The 16,305-nt window shown below is 31.9% G+C and overlaps 1 protein-coding gene across 1 annotated transcript in view; it reads left to right on the top strand.

The window, feature by feature from the left end:
• Positions 1–16,305, top strand: part of CSMD3 (CUB and Sushi multiple domains 3) — a 1,577,676-nt gene that overhangs the window by 1,534,955 nt on the left and 26,416 nt on the right. Inside the window, 4 exon segments of the mRNA XM_074266680.1 lie at positions 4,511–4,690; positions 6,339–6,512; positions 13,119–13,292; positions 14,678–14,751. Coding sequence (XP_074122781.1) covers positions 4,511–4,690; positions 6,339–6,512; positions 13,119–13,292; positions 14,678–14,751 — 602 coding nt within the window.

Raw genomic sequence — 16,305 nt, forward strand, 5'->3', positions numbered from 1 at the left:
ACAATGTCTTAGATTCAACTACACTTTTTTTGAGTTCCAACTCTCAACATCCCCTGCTTTCTTTTGTTTTAGAACACAGGTGATCACGCCCTCCCTGACTTCTCAGGGAAATGAGAACCCCAAAAAGGAGGTGATCACATTCTCTCTGACTTCTCAGGAAGAGAGATTAAAAAAAAAAAAACACCAAAGGGAAGTGGGGAGTCAAACAAGATATTGTTAGTGGGTTTCTGGGCTGAAGGGTCTTACTAGAAACTGGTATACATAAATGCATCAGCATGGAGGTATTACACAAACACATAGCAATAAAGCATAAGCTAGCAGTGATGACACTCCCCAGAGCTGGTGCAGGCTCAGTATGGTGTAACAAATATGAATTGTACATGCAAGTAGTGATATAAGAAACAATATGAATCAATATGGTGTTGTAAAATATTTCCAGAAGTCCTAGAAGAAGGGTATGTAAATATACCTCTTTTAGCAGCCAAGAGATAATCCAAAACCAATCTATTGTCCATTGCTTCATGTCAGGGAATCCAATGATCCCTATAGATTTTGAATCATTTCTGAGAGAATCCAATGATTCTTGAGGGTTTTCAAGTCCTTTCAAGTTCTTCAAGTCTTTTCATGTCTCCTGGATTCCAATGATTCCTGAGGGTTTGGAAGTCCAACAATTTTTGATGTCCATGAGTCAATTTCCATAACTGCCATGCTCTTTCAGTGGTGGCACAATCAGCGATGGAACCAGTTGATGTTTTTTGGGTCTTCTCCTTTATTTCAAGGGTCTTCTATGTCTCTCTCTGATGGACAAGGCAAATACAGCTCATTGGCACCCATCTTATTCCTTCTCCATCTGTAGAGATACAAGCAGATCCTCTCTCCCAAGCAGTTAACCTATCTGGTCTCTTCCATTTACAACTTTCTGGGACTCTCCACATCACCTGGCAATTATCTAAAGATAGTGGAGCTGCTTACACTGGACATTGCACTTCCACTGGATTATAAAACCCATCTGCTGGAGCCAGTGCATCTTTGTCATAAATCAAGAAGTTAATAGTATAAAGAACTAAATTTAGAAGTTCTCTAGAGTTGCCTGTGACTCCCCCTTTCTTTTGTTTTTGGAGGAGGGTCTTGATGTCTCTGTTTCTCCTCTCTACTATTGCCTGTCCTTGAGGATTAAAAGGTGTACGAGTGCTATGTAAAATCTGATACTGTGCTCAAAAGTGTGCAAAATGTTTAGAAGTATATGCAGGTCCATTATCTATTTTTATTGTTTGTGGCACTCATGATGGCAAAAACTTATATAAGGAATTCAGTGGCCACTTGGGCTGTCTCTTTTGCTGCTCATATTGAAAAAGTAAATCATGAAAAGGTGACTCCCACAACATGGATAAATGACAGAAGACCAAAAATTTTATAATGGGTCACATCCATTTGCTAAATTTCATTGGGTCTCAAACCAAGAGGATTCTTTCCTGGAAGGAGCATAAGAGCATGGAAAGGAAGGCAAGCTGTATAGGCTTTTACTATGCTCCTAGCTTCCTTTTTTGTTATCCCATATCGCAAACATAAAGCTCAAGCAACCTGATAATATTTAGAATGAGATTCATAGGCTGCCTGAAATAAAGGAGTATTGGCTAACATGGTTAGAAGTCTATCTGCCTTCGAATTTCCATCAAAAATAGGACCTGGAAGTCCATTATGTAAGTGGACATGCAAAATATAAATCTTACCTGGATATTTGCTCTCTTGCTCTTGAAGTTCCTTAAAGAGCTGATATATATTAGAAACTACAAATTTTATTTGGGCTTTGGCAATTCTTTGCACCACACCTACTGAAGGCATCAAATCAGATATTATATGCAAATCTCCTGGATAATAAGAGCTATAATGTTTGCATTCAATACATTTTTCTGAGTGGACTGAAAAGGAGTTCTGATTACTCTCTTTATAGTTAGGTAATGAGAGTATAGAGCACAAATGTTATCTTTGGATGCATCTGTGAAGATAGTTGGTCCTTTAAGAAAAACCTTAGAAACATTTTCTTCAAGAATCCATTGCCAATTATGTAAAAGTCTGGTTATTTTAAATGGAAACCCATGTGCAAAATTTGGAACTGTGGCCAATAAAATTTGCCACTCTGGGGTGGTTTCACAGCATACATTAATTTGTGCATTAGTATAAACAATGTATATCTTGTCAGGTCTTATCCCAGATAACTGTATTATTTGCTTAATGGCCTTTAATAAAATTCTAGCCACAAGCACTGGTTAAGGAGTAAGGCTTTGTTCTGGTTGTGCTGGGAGGTTCACTCAGTCTATCACACTGTCTCCTTGATGAAGCACTGCTATGAGTACCTCTTTTGTAGAAAAACTGATATTTGCAAGAGTTTTTGAGTGACTTTTTCAACCACATTGGACAAAACTAGTTCAACTTATCTCAAAGCCTCTTGAGCTTCTTTTGTGAGCTGGCCTGGTGAGTTTAAAGCAGTCTCCCCTTAAAATGTCATATGATGGTTGTAATTAATAGGTAGTTAAGCCTAACACTGGACATATCCAAGGGATATCTCCTATCAATTTGTGAAAGTCATTTCAAGGGTTTAGCTTCTCTGTTCTTAAGGAAAGTTTTTGTATAATAAGCACTTTAGGATATACTTCAATATACAACTTCTCATTCTTTTTAAACATGTAATAAATTTGTCTTGTAATTTCTTTTTTCCTCCTTTTCCCCTCCCCCTTAGCTGTTCTAGAGATGGCTCCATTAGATAAAGATGTGTGTGTGTAAAATCATTCTATATGTATTTCTATTCATCATTTCTTTCCTGGATGCAGATATAATATTCCTTCATAGGTCCTTTGTGGTTAACTTGAGTATTTATAAATAGTTGAAATGATTTAATCACTCAAAGTTTTTCTAAAATAATATTACTGTTATTGTATACAAAGTACTCTTGGTTCTGCTCTTTTCACTATTATTTAATGCAAATCTCCCCACTTTTTTTCATATAATCAACAAGCTCATCTTTTCTTATGGCACTGTAATATTTCATCATAATACATCCCACACTTTATATAGTTATTCCCCAACTGACAGGCATCACTACTATTTTATATTTTATATTTAGTACCACAAAGAAAGCTGCTATAAATATTTTCATTTCTTTTTTCCTAATAATTCTTGGAAACAGATCTAGTAACAATATTTATGGGTCAAAGAGTATAACCAGTTTAATAACTCTAGGCATAATTCCAGATTTTGCTCCAAAATTGTTGGATCAATTCATAATTCCACCAATAGTAATTTAGTATCCCAATTTTTCCATATATCCTTCAACATTGCTTGCTTTCTCTTTCAATCATTGTAGCCAATCTGATAAGCATAAAATCATATTCAAACTTGCATTTCTCTAATCAGTAATACTTTAGACTATTTTTATATGATGAAAGAATTTTGATTTCTTCATTGGAAAACTGCTTGTTCATATCCTTTCATATCCTTATCAACTGGGGAATGATTATATTCTTATGGATTTCATAAAATTCTTTATATAATTAAGATGATATGTTTCCGAAGAAAATATCCATAAAATTTTATCTTCAAATATTTGTTTTTATCTATAAGCTATCTTATGTCCTTTTGAATATTAGCAAGGTAAAAATATTTTTTTAAATGGCAATAATGATTATGAAACATTCTCCAGTTTGTAATAATATATTTGACATGAAATGGTGGGTTTTTTTGGCCCCATTTTAAAGGTATATATAATGGAAGAAAGTGTCTCAAAATATCTAGTCCCCAAGTCAAATAAATGATCTACATAATTGTAAGAATTTTCCCTGAGGAATGTAGATAAAGCTTTTTCCAAATTGTTAATAACATCATATAATATCTGTATCATACTTTCAGGTTTATACATTCTTTTACATTATTCCATACATTACCTCACTTGATCCTCATAAAGATGTAACATATGTTAGGAGAGTAAGAATTTTATTTATGGGATTGTAGGATAATAAATCTAGAACTAGTGGGAACCTCAGACATAATCCAACACCAAGTCCCTTATTTTACAGAAGAGGAGACTAAGGCTAAAAGAGATTGAATAATTTAGTAAAAGTTAGACCTCTAATAGATGACTGACCAAGCTAAAAATCAATTCTCTGCTTTGAATTCTAGTCTCAGGGCTCTTTCAAGTATATCTGATGTTTTTTGGAAATATTTTTAGTGAGTTTGACATTTAACTGACCTGAAGTCATAGCAGGAAGTAAGTATTCTCTTGAATGTATAGCCTGTGAAACCTATGCTTTTCAGGTCTTCAGAATTGATGATGATAATCAGTGTTTGGGTAAGGAGGAGTTTTCGGTATGAGGCTTAAATGGGTATGTGGTTATAATGAACATGTTTCCAATTTTTTTATCTTAGTTAATTATGATGTCTACCATATGTTTCCAACACCACTCCACAAAATACATGACCACATTAACCATCTGTTCTTCGATTTTAATTCTTACAGTTATTAGTTGTGGGGATCCAGGTATACCTGCCAATGGAATGAGATATGGAGATGATTATGTAGTTGGACAAAATGTTACTTACATGTGCCAGCCAGGCTATACAATGGAACTGAATGGCTCGAGAATTCGGACTTGTACTACTAATGGCACATGGAGTGGGACAATGCCAACTTGTAAAGGTATGGCCCTGTTTCTTTATATCTTTAATTAATGTTTGTCATATTTCCTCATATTTTTATACAATTACATTTAAAAGTATATAAAACTTATGATTATTTTTTTCTTTTGATTTTTCTGTGGGAAAAAAGCTTTTTACTAAGAGAAAATTTATATTTTTTTGTCATATAAAATTTTTATTTTGAATGTCTTTTCAAAAAATCCATATAATTATATGGCCTACTGAAAGATGACTGCAATTATTTACTTTGATTGAGGGAACTTATTATAATGATTAACAAAGAACTTCAGTCCATTAGTTCTAATTTCAATTTAATTTGATAACTTTAATTTGCTGACAATTGGAATGAATTGTTAAAGATATGGAAAGTACAAAGTCTCTACCTGATCTAAGAACTAATGTGTATTAGACTTAAGATTTCCCATAGAAGTGATGATGAACTTTCTGCTTTAAAATTATATATGTGTGTTTATATTTGTATATACATATGGTGGCTGAGGAGATGATTTCTCTGATGCCATAGCTTATAAGCCTTATTTTTAAAATTCTTAACATTTGAAGAAAGCTTTCAAATCATTGTCATTTTTGAATATGAATTATTGCATTTGATAAGTATAGGATATTATCAGTTACTCAAATCATTCTGGTTTTGTTCATTTTTGTTATTATTTGTGGTATTATAAAACCTAGAGCCATTCATCTATCTAAAGGATTATGAACTGACAGCTGTTAGCTAAATGACAATGAGGTATTTAATATGTTTATTTTTTTCTTCTCTGTATTCACTTTGGCTCAGACTCTTATCTATAACCTTCAGTGAGAATTTGAATTCTATTGATAAAATAACATATAGTTGAACAGATTTTTAAAAATTAACTTTGTGTTCTTTTGTAATAATAGAAACAAAAAATGTTAATCATGGTAACCAATGCTTTCTCATTTTATTTTAAAGTATGTGCCATCTCTTTTTTTTCCCCTACTCTCATTTATTCTTTTTTCTCTCTTCTTTATTGTCCCCTTCTTGTTAGTTAAATAGGATTAAGGTGATCCATGATCAGTTTTTCAAAAACTTCAAATGGCAAAAAGAAAAGAAACAAGTGGGAAAAAGAATTTGTGGGGAAGGGTTTACAAGCCATAACATTAATCTTATTTATAAGTATTGCTAAAGAAACTTAGGTATTTTGGTAAAATACATAATCTCTCTTACTTCAGGGGGTAAAATAAGAAAAAAAAAAGTATACCTCAGAGTTACTTCTAAATTCTGGGCTTTTTGCTTGACTGAAGAATACTTGCAGTATATTTATTCAAAAAATACTTCTCTAATATATCTAAAGGTTATTGCAAAAATAATTTTAGGTAAAGCTAATCATTTATCTGATATATTAAGATTTATAGAAGTTTACTCTGTTTTTCATTCCCTAGATGTTAGACAGCCTGCTATTTTATAAGAGAAGCCATGATAAAAACACCATTATAATGCTAAGAAATAGTTGCAACCTCACAGAAGAAATATTATCAGGGGAATAAAACATGTTACCACCATATTGTCCTCCAAAAAGGTTAAATGAGCACATATGGCTCTTCCCCAGATATTTTATACCCAAGATATTTACAGCAGCTGTGTCTAATTGCTTTTAATGTAATTACAGCTGTTACCTGCACAACTCCTCCTCAGATCTCTAATGGAAGATTGGAAGGAACAAATTTTGACTGGGGATTTAGTATTAGCTACATCTGTTCTCCAGGCTATGAACTATCCTTTCCTGCTGTTTTGACCTGTGTAGGGAATGGAACCTGGAGTGGGGAAGTGCCACAATGCTTACGTAAGTATTTTTTTGTGTTTAAAAAAAAAAAAAAAAAGTGACCATTTTCTGGGTTAAAAATTGGTATTCTCTGGTTTATAAAAAAAAAAGTTGTTCTTTTTTTTCTTTTTTTAATGTTCTTTTATTTTTTGCTCCTATTAAACTGAAAATAGAATGTAGACAGAATTCTGTAATAGTGTATGTAAAAATAAAAGTACCCTTCCTAAAAAGCAACTTAATGGTCTTACCTGACCTCTTTCTACCAAACTATGAGATTATAGACTAAAATGTGTTTTCGATATGTGAAAACAACTTATGTCCTTTAAATATACTTTTCACAAGGACAAAAATATGCTTAAAAGTTAATATCAAGCAAAAGATTGAAATCTGCTGAAAGATTATACTTGACTCATCTCAACTTAACTTTGAAAAATAATACAAATGATTTATTGCTAAAAGTTGCTTTAAAAATAAATCCTTGCCAGTTTTCCTTTCATATCATATCTTGTTCTTATTTTTATCATTTTTTGTGATAATACAGGAGTGTAGATTTTAAATTGTTGCATATTTCATAAAGTTTATGAATCTGACTTCTTTAATATAGAGATTTATATATATAATGTAGTTTTTCTTTTAAAGATGTTACTATTTTTACTCATATGAAAGTATCACATTATACATTGCTTAGAATAAAACATTTTTCTTATTAAAAATAATATTAATTATGATAGCAATGTTGCTCTTTTAAACGGTATGCTTTTAATATTCAATTTAGAGGAACCTTAACTGATGTGCATTCATTGATGTTTTAGGTGCATGCCCTATTTTATAACTCTATTGAGGCTGCCTCATTATGCTATAAGTTTAACATTTTGTAAGGAAGTAGAAAGTGAATGCACATGTACCAGGACTTTAATGTAGTGGGTTCCCTATAGGTAAAGGAGACAAATGACAGTGACTCTTTTAATATTAGGGATAAATAAGCAAAGTTAAGTGAAATTAACTAATGTTTATTTTTAAATTTTATTTTACTTAAAGAAAAAAAAAAAGAAAAACAGAAAAGAAATAGAAAACAAAATGAAACAAAACAAAAGAACATTGTCAAGTGCCCAAGAGAATATTAGGGAAGATTCAAAATATATAAAAACAAATATCAGTCCAAGAAAGTGTATATTTTAATAGAAGAAATTATATTAATGAATGTTAATCTTTTCTTTACTTCCTTGTAAATTGTTCTTTTGTTTTCTGCTGAGCACTTTTTACTTTTTTTCTTTTTCTCCCTTCCATCCACCCCCACCCCAAGCAACCTATACTTAAGAAAAACATACATAAATAGATACATATAAGTATATACACATACCCACATTCCCTCTACCCCCTACACACATATCTTTTCTGTGCCTGATCACCTTTTGCTTTATTTCTGCTCATAACTTTCTTTAATTATTACTTAACCTCCCCTCATCCATGGATCCTACCTTATCTTCTTCTACACTCTTTGCTTCTCCATCCACCCATGCCTCCCCCTTCTTTCTTTATAGAATTTGGGAATTACTATATCCATCATAGTATATATATAGTATTGCTATTTAACCTATTCCCAATGTGAGTAGGTTATCAGAACTATGAGCCTCTCTTAGAGGGGGAGCCCCTTTAATGGCTCTATGTCTATTTTTTTCTCTGTACATAGTTTGTATACCATAATTGCTTTTTTTTTTTTTTTTTACTTTAACCCCTGCCCCAATATTTCTTTTTAGCTGCCCTATTGTTGATGTCACTTTTAAACATATGCGATACATTTCCCATGATAAAAAAAAAAAAAAAAAAAAGATTAATAATTTATCCATGTTGAGTTCATTGAAAGCAATCTTTGGTATTGGCTCTTATATGTTAAATTATCTATTAAGTTTGGGTTTGGTTGATAGAAAATCCTAAAAATCTGTAAGTTCATTGAAAACCCATTTTTTCTAATTCAATATTATAGATTATTTTCTGGATATGATATTTTTTGGCTGCAGGCCTAGTTCTTTTGATAATTAGAAGATATTATTATATGATCTGTGGTCTTTTATTATGGCTGCTGAAAGTCCTATACAATTCTAATTTGTAGCTCCAGAATACTTGAATTTTTTTTTTAATTCTTATTTCTTACAAAATTTTCTTTTTGATCTGGAGGTTTCAAAATTTGTCAATAACATTCCAAAGTGATTGCCACAAAGGATCTGGTTGAGTTAGTGATCAGTGAATTTTTTTCTATTTCTACTTTCCTCTCATGCTCTATCATTCCAGGATGATTTTCTTTCATTATTTTTGCAATATTGTGTTAAGCTTTTTTTTTTTTTTTTTTTTTTTGGTCACAACTTTCAAGCAGTCCAATTATTCTTATATTTTATCTTCTTGATCTATTCTCCAGATCTGTCATTTTTCTTATAAGATGTCTCACATTCTATTTTCTTTTTCATTCTTTAAAGTCTGATTTGTTATTTCTTGCTCTCTCATAGCTTCCCTGGCTTCCCTTTGCTCAATCCTAATTTTTAAAGAGTTATTTTCATCTTTCAGAGTCTCTCCTTTTCTAGATGGTTAACTTTTTTTTCCCATAAATTTGTTTTTCATGTTTGCTTTTTTATTACTTTAAGTTTTTCCTCAATGTTTCTCATTTGATCTTTAAGTTCTTATTGGAGTTCTATAAATTTGCTCAGGACAGGGAGCAATTTCACAATTTCACATTACTGTTTGAGGTAGAAGCTTTTGTTGTTGTTGTTGTTGTTTTGTTTTGTTTTGTTTTGTTTTGCTTCACTGTACTCCACTGAAGATAAACTGTCTTCTCTCTTTCCCCCATAGTAAGTTTTCTAATATAAGGTTCTTCTTTGCTGGTTCATTTTTTTTTTTTTTTAATAAGAGGTATTAATGTAAGCATCACTAATCCGGGAGTGGAAGGGATGGTGTCTCTGGCTTTACTTCAGCTCCCTCCTCTGACCAGGAACTCTAAACCAAGATATTCTCCCTCCAACAAGTGCCTTGCAACCAGCAGCATCCCTGTCTCACTGCCTCTGCATTTACCAGTGTGCTGGTTCCTTTTCATCCATATGTCCCTGCAGCACAGCTGAGCCTGGCATTTTTAACATTTAAGGTTGCCTCAGTCTTCCTGGACTCGGACCCAGACTTCACAAACAGTCCAGGAGGTGAAAGTTTCTGTGGTTCTTATTGAGGCTCCAGCCATACCCTGTTTTTCTAGTATTTCCAGTGTTTCCAGGGACTAACCCAAGGTATTTGTACTTCACAGGGGTTAATCCTGGGCCCCAGTCTTCAGATATTCTCAGGTCTTTCTTCAGTTATTTTTGGGTTGTATCAGGATGACCTCTGTTCTGTCCCAAGTCTTCTCGATTTTTCACCACTCTGTGTTCATCCTGAGGCACAAATTTGTTCTATTTGTGGAGAAAGTTGTGAAAGCATGACATTTACCAACCTACTTTCCATCTTCCCAGAATCCTCCCCCACCAATATTTAATACATGTTTTGTATTTGTCAGATATTGAGCTAAACAATGAATATAAAGAAAAGCAAAAACTGACCCCTGTTTTCAAGAAACATATTATTTAATAGTGGAGACAAACACTGAAAGACCTACACACAAACAAGGCAGGTTCAGTTTAACTTAGAAGTAATATCAGAGGGAAGACTAACAAGTGTTAATGGAACAGGGTCCTTATAGAAGAATGAATTTCCTGTGAGATTTCAGAAGAGTCAAAGAAGCCAGGAAATGAAGGAGATAATTCTAGTCATTGGAGATGAGCAGTAAAAATGCCCACAGTTGGGAGATGAAGAATTGAGGAAGTAACACCAAATGAGGTCAGAATGCTATTGGATGGTAGAGTTCAATAGTAAGAGCCAAGTGTAAATAGACTATAATTCAGAGGACAGGCAGGTTAGGAAGAAAATCTTTATAGAAAATTCAGTAGAGAATATGTTTCAAGTATATGTTTATATAAATATGTGCATAATTTATATATAATCATACACATATAAGTATGTTCAAATATATGTGTATATGCACATACATGCACACACATATAGGGTTCTAGACAAAGTTATATACATATTCCAAAAATTTTAATGCAAAGTTTAGGCATAATCTTAATAAATCATATGCATACATGAATACATACATATACATACACAGATATACATTAACAGTTTCATGAATCTTAAGTTTAATCAAAGTAAATCATTTTATATTTGTATTTTAGGGAATTATTATTTTATCCTGGATGTAATAGGAAGACATCGATGCTTATTGATGTGAGTAGGGTATGTGACACACTCAGAACTTTGTTTTAGGAAGATCAATTGAAGGGAAGGAAGAACAGGGCAAACAGAGATAGAAGAAGGAAGAGGGAGAAAGAGACAAAGATAAAATGACATATTGAAAGAGAGAGAACGAGAGAGAGAGAGATATAGAGAGAAGCACAGGAAAAAGAAGAGGAAGAATGTGGAAAGTGTCTGTTAGGATTAAAAGAAATATAGTAATGAAGGAACCTTATCCTAGCAATATCAAGATACCCTCTTCTCTTCTTTAATTGTATTTTCTTTGTGAAAGAAAAAAAAAGTTTTATAAAGCTAAATGGAGGTATTGATTGATGGGGGTATTACTAAGGAAGTAGGCTGTGAAAGAGAGTACTCATTGGCATTGGTGATTTGAAATATGTAAAATTGTATTTGGGAATCAGCCAGAGGTGTAAGGATGCCACATAGAGAAGTGATGGCATCTGAACAGAGAATAAAGCAATATAGTCTAGTAAAAAAATAGTAGAAAAGGAATAAAGGGAACAAATTATAATTCTAACTCTGAAACTACCTAATAGGTAGTCAGAATAGATAGGTGAGGCATTGGACAAAGTGCTGGGCCTGGGAGTCAGAAAGACTCATCTTACATTCAAATTTCATATCACTTATTAGCTATATGACTCTGGGCAAGTCACTTTATCCTGTGTGCCTTAGTTCCTTCACCTGTAAAATCAGTTGGAAAAGGATATGAGAAAACCATAACAGTATCTTTGCCCAAAATAAATCCTAAATTGTGGAGTCATGAAGAATTGGATATGGCTAAAATGACTGAATAACACAAGCATTCATTAAGTACCTACTGTGTGTCAGGTACTATAGTAAATGATGGGAACAAAAAGAAAAACATAGCATGGTGGTTATCATTAAAGAGCTTACATTCTAATATATATATATACATATATATATGTATATATCTGTACATACATACATACATACAATATGAATAAAAGGGGATTTTAGAGTAAGGGACTAGAAAAGCTATTTTAATTTCTAACTGGTCTCATTTTCTTTGTGTGTCTAATGAGGTGGCTGAAAAGGATGATTTTGATAGCTTTCTAAATTTAAAAATATTATTAATTCTAAAAAAATACTAAACTTTTAATTTAATGTGGCTCTAACCTATGTCAGATTTCTTTCATGGGGAATAAAAAAGAGAAAAGGCCAAAAACATCAAGTCAAAGTCCCTATTTTTACAGTTAAGGAAATTGAAGGAAGTCTAGAGAGGTACAGTTACTTGCCTAAGATCATACAGCTCCTATGTTTCCTATTCAAGAGAAGCCCAAATTTTTTCTGGCCGTAGGCTACATACAGCCTTTACACCATTCTGCTGGCAAGGATAATAGAGAAATCCAAATTTCTATTTTTACACATAATTCAGTCAAAAGAAGCATTCTTTTCTAGGGATATTTACATCTTAATGAGGCAAGAAAGGCTAAGAAACACTAGCATGCATATATTTAATTTTTGCTAACCTCTTCAATAAAATTAAAAATAAAATTATAGAGTTGTGATAGTCATTTGAAATAGTTGAATGTAACCCAGGTTACTTATACCTTCGGAATATAATACTTAATGTGCAATAAGAAAATGGGATTTACACACATATATTGTATCCATGTTATATTGTAACACATGTAAAATGTATGGGATTGCTTGTCATCAAGGGGAGGGAGTAGAGGGGGGGGATAATTTGGAAAAATGAATACAAGGGATAATATTATAAAAAATTACTCATGCATATATACTGTCAAAAATTTATAAATAAAATTTAAAAAAATAGTTGAATGTATAGTTACATGACATGTGATATGTGTTCTTATATCCATGATACCTATATCCTTTTCCACATAGATATATGTATACATGTAAATAAATAAGAAAGCAACTACTAAACTGAAAGAAAATTGTTGCTGAATATTATTTCATTTGACATTTATCATATTAATTATAAGAAGTTATTAAATAATAATTTTCTAGTTATTTATTTTTAGTCAGCTAGGTCATTTGCATAATAGAATTGGACAGAGTTGGGAAATCAAATTCAAATCCAGCCTCAAACTCTTACAAGTTGTATGATACTGAGCAAATCACTTATATTCTGCTTGCCTCAGTTTCCTCAACTTTAAAATAAGAATAATAATAGCACCTGTCTTATAGGGCTGTTGTGAGAATAAAATTAAATAATATTTGTAAAATGTTTTTAAACCTTTTAATTTATATTAGCAAGTTTATTAAAATGTAAATAAATCATTTTTGTCATGCTTGATTTTTTTTTTCTCATAGCAAAATTTTGTGGTGACCCTGGAATTCCTGCACAAGGGAAAAGAGAAGGCAAAAGCTTCATCTACCAGTCAGAAGTCTCCTTTAGTTGTAATACCCCATTTATTTTAGTGGGATCAAGCACCAGAATATGCCAAGCTGATGGAACTTGGAGTGGTTCATCACCGCATTGCATAGGTAAAGAACAATACTGAAACATCTGTACCCAATCACTTTGAAATTACTTACATTTAAAATATAGGTACATTTAGGGAGGTTGTTAGAGAGACTGTAGGTTAGTGTAAATTGAGGAAAATATTTAATGGGAAAAAATAACACTAGAATACTATGAATTGATATTGTGAGAAGTTTATTTTTCAAATTATTTTGCCAGAAAAAAATTACTGGAAATAATCTTATTAATATAATGCATAATAAGAAGACACACCTAAGTGTTTGGAAAGTTGGATTATAGATATTTAGAAATTTTCATGTTTTTATTCCAAATAAGATTAAACAATATGGAAAAGGAGCAAAATTTATAGGTAACCAGAGTCTGACTACTTGATTAATAGACCAAGTGCTGTTGGATTTATTTATTTGTTTGTTTCTCTCAATAAACCATCTTAGAAAATCCTATACCCCACAGCAAATACCCCTATAAGTGTCAGCAAATTCAGGTCAAATCCCAAAGGACATTCTCAATCTTAGGTATTAGTTTCTAGAAAAAAAAATTGGTTTCTATAGTGAAGAAGTGATCTCCTCTAATAGTAAATTTATATTGCCATTCTTATCAATATGATTCCCTAAATGAAATTTTTGTAAATAAAATTTTTTTTCTTTTTTTATTTATAATTAGCTATCAGATATTAATGCCAAAATGGAATACAATTTCAATGGTTTTTGACCATCAATTTCATTTCTAAATTCTAAGTTGGAAAATCATGTATCAATAAATGATGGATAAAAGTTTCTGTTGATTTTATTAGACTAGAAAATAAAAAAAAAGAACAATGTACCTTTCTACACATTAGCATTGTGTGTTTATAACTTATCTTTGTCTTAATCCAATGGCATAGAAGATCATGTATATTTCTGGGAATTATTATCCTCAGTTTTACTTTTTTAATATTGTCCTCAAAACAATTGGGACAGGCTGCTACAAAAAATAAATAAATATATAAGAAGACCTAGGTAACATCATGAGTTTATTTGCCAATTAAAAATCTTCAAAAAAGTCACTTTAGCAAGCCATATTTGGCTGAAAAAGAAAATACTTATTGTTGGCATTGTAGTAACAATTCCATACTCCTCTCTTAATACCCTGAAGAGCCTCAAAATATATACTTATGTAACCATCAGAAGATGATTATATTTAAATGGACCACTGGTTTCATTTTCTAATCTCTCAGAGCATTACATTATTGTTTGATTTTAGTTTTACATAATCTAGGAAATGTTATCATGTTAATCATTCTTCCACTGGGTCCATTCAACCACAGTTAATTTAAAATTGAATTGAATGACAGATATAGATTTATTTTAAAATTCAGACTTATAATTTTCTTTTAACTTTACTTCAGAGCCCACTCGCACATCATGTGAAAACCCTGGAGTACCACGTCATGGATCACAGAACAATACATTTGGATTTCAAGTAGGTATTTTAAATATGTATTTCAAAAAAGGATTAATATTTGACAATACAAAGAAAGAAAGTTTGCTTTTAAAGAAAATGCTTGATTTTTGATAAACCAAACCAAGTCAAAAAATTGCTTTTATTTTGACATCTTTTTGCTGGGGAAATGATGTATTTATATTCTTTTATTTTTTTGAAATCCTAACTAGAATAAACTTTCAAAGATTATTTAATCCAGATGTTTGACTCAAAGCAAGGACCTACTTTACCCATCTCAAATTTATATGTAGTCTATCCTTAAAGATCTGGTCATGTTAACTTACTAGTAATTTCTGTTAATTAATGCCTTTCATTGATAGAAATGTCTTGTTTGTCAGACTTCTTTTCTCTGGAGTAAACAAATTCCATCCTTTAAACTTGTTCTTGGAAACACACCCACCCACACCCCACACCCCCCACACACACTCACACAAACATTTTTTTTTTTTTTTTCCCTTCTCCTTACAGGACTCTATCTGATTTCTACGTATGTCTTAATATGTAGAGACAAAAATTGGCTACAATACCAGTTTATAACCTGGAAAATGAAAAGTGTAGCCAATTAGTTTTTTTTTTCCACTAAAGCTCAGACATATTAAACGTGTTATAGCCTCATTCACTGCAAGTTTTTCTTCTTTTTCAATAACTAAAGTAATTTATTTTTGAGTGTTCCCTTTGTCACTTATATGAATGCTTGTCAACAGTTTACACACCTAAAAATGTCAGACAGCAGTTTATATAGTTTTATTTTAACTTCAGGAGAGAAATTTTCTGCTCAAATAAGAATTAGGAGCAGTGTTAGTCTAGATATTCATAAGTTCAGCTTCAGTGACTCTCAAATTCACCAAAAAAAAAAATTCAGAGAGGCATACCCAGAAGTCATTTTAATTGCATTGCTTTCACTTAGACATACCTTTACAAACACAGAGAAGAATGAATTATAATAGAAGTTGCAGGAAAAGAGAAGGAAATCTGTGGAAGGATAAAAATGTTAGATGAAAAATGTCAGATATGAAACAAGGATAACTAAAGAAAAAATAAAGAAAACACCAGGTAACTAGACAGTTCAGGCAGCATGGAAGTCGATGGGTAGTAGAGACTAGAGATGAATAGATAGAAAAGGGTGTGATCTTAGAAAAATATAAGTGGGAAGGTAGCCAGGACAGAGTTTTTCAAGACAATGAGTGAATGAAGACTTACTTTGGATATTCAGAAAAGTAATAATGGATTGCTAGTTTGAGATATTCTCTTAGAAGTTGTTTTTGATGTGGGAAATTTTTGAACACAATTTGACCATAACCTATTATTACACACCATGTAGTTGAATTGTTATAATAGAATACTTTAGCATGTTCAGTCATGTGTAGCAGACATTCTAGCTCTGTCTTTTTCCAATTTAACTTTTAGGTAGAGATTTAGCAACTTTTCCATTTAAGGAATCTAAAGGGAGCCAACATGCATACAGAATTCAAAAAAAGGAAATAACCAATTTACACATTGCCCAATTGTAATCTGTGGCAGAGTTTTCCATAG

Source organism: Sminthopsis crassicaudata, chromosome 1 (assembly GCF_048593235.1).
Source record: "Sminthopsis crassicaudata isolate SCR6 chromosome 1, ASM4859323v1, whole genome shotgun sequence".
NCBI classification, from domain to species: domain Eukaryota; kingdom Metazoa; phylum Chordata; class Mammalia; order Dasyuromorphia; family Dasyuridae; genus Sminthopsis; species Sminthopsis crassicaudata.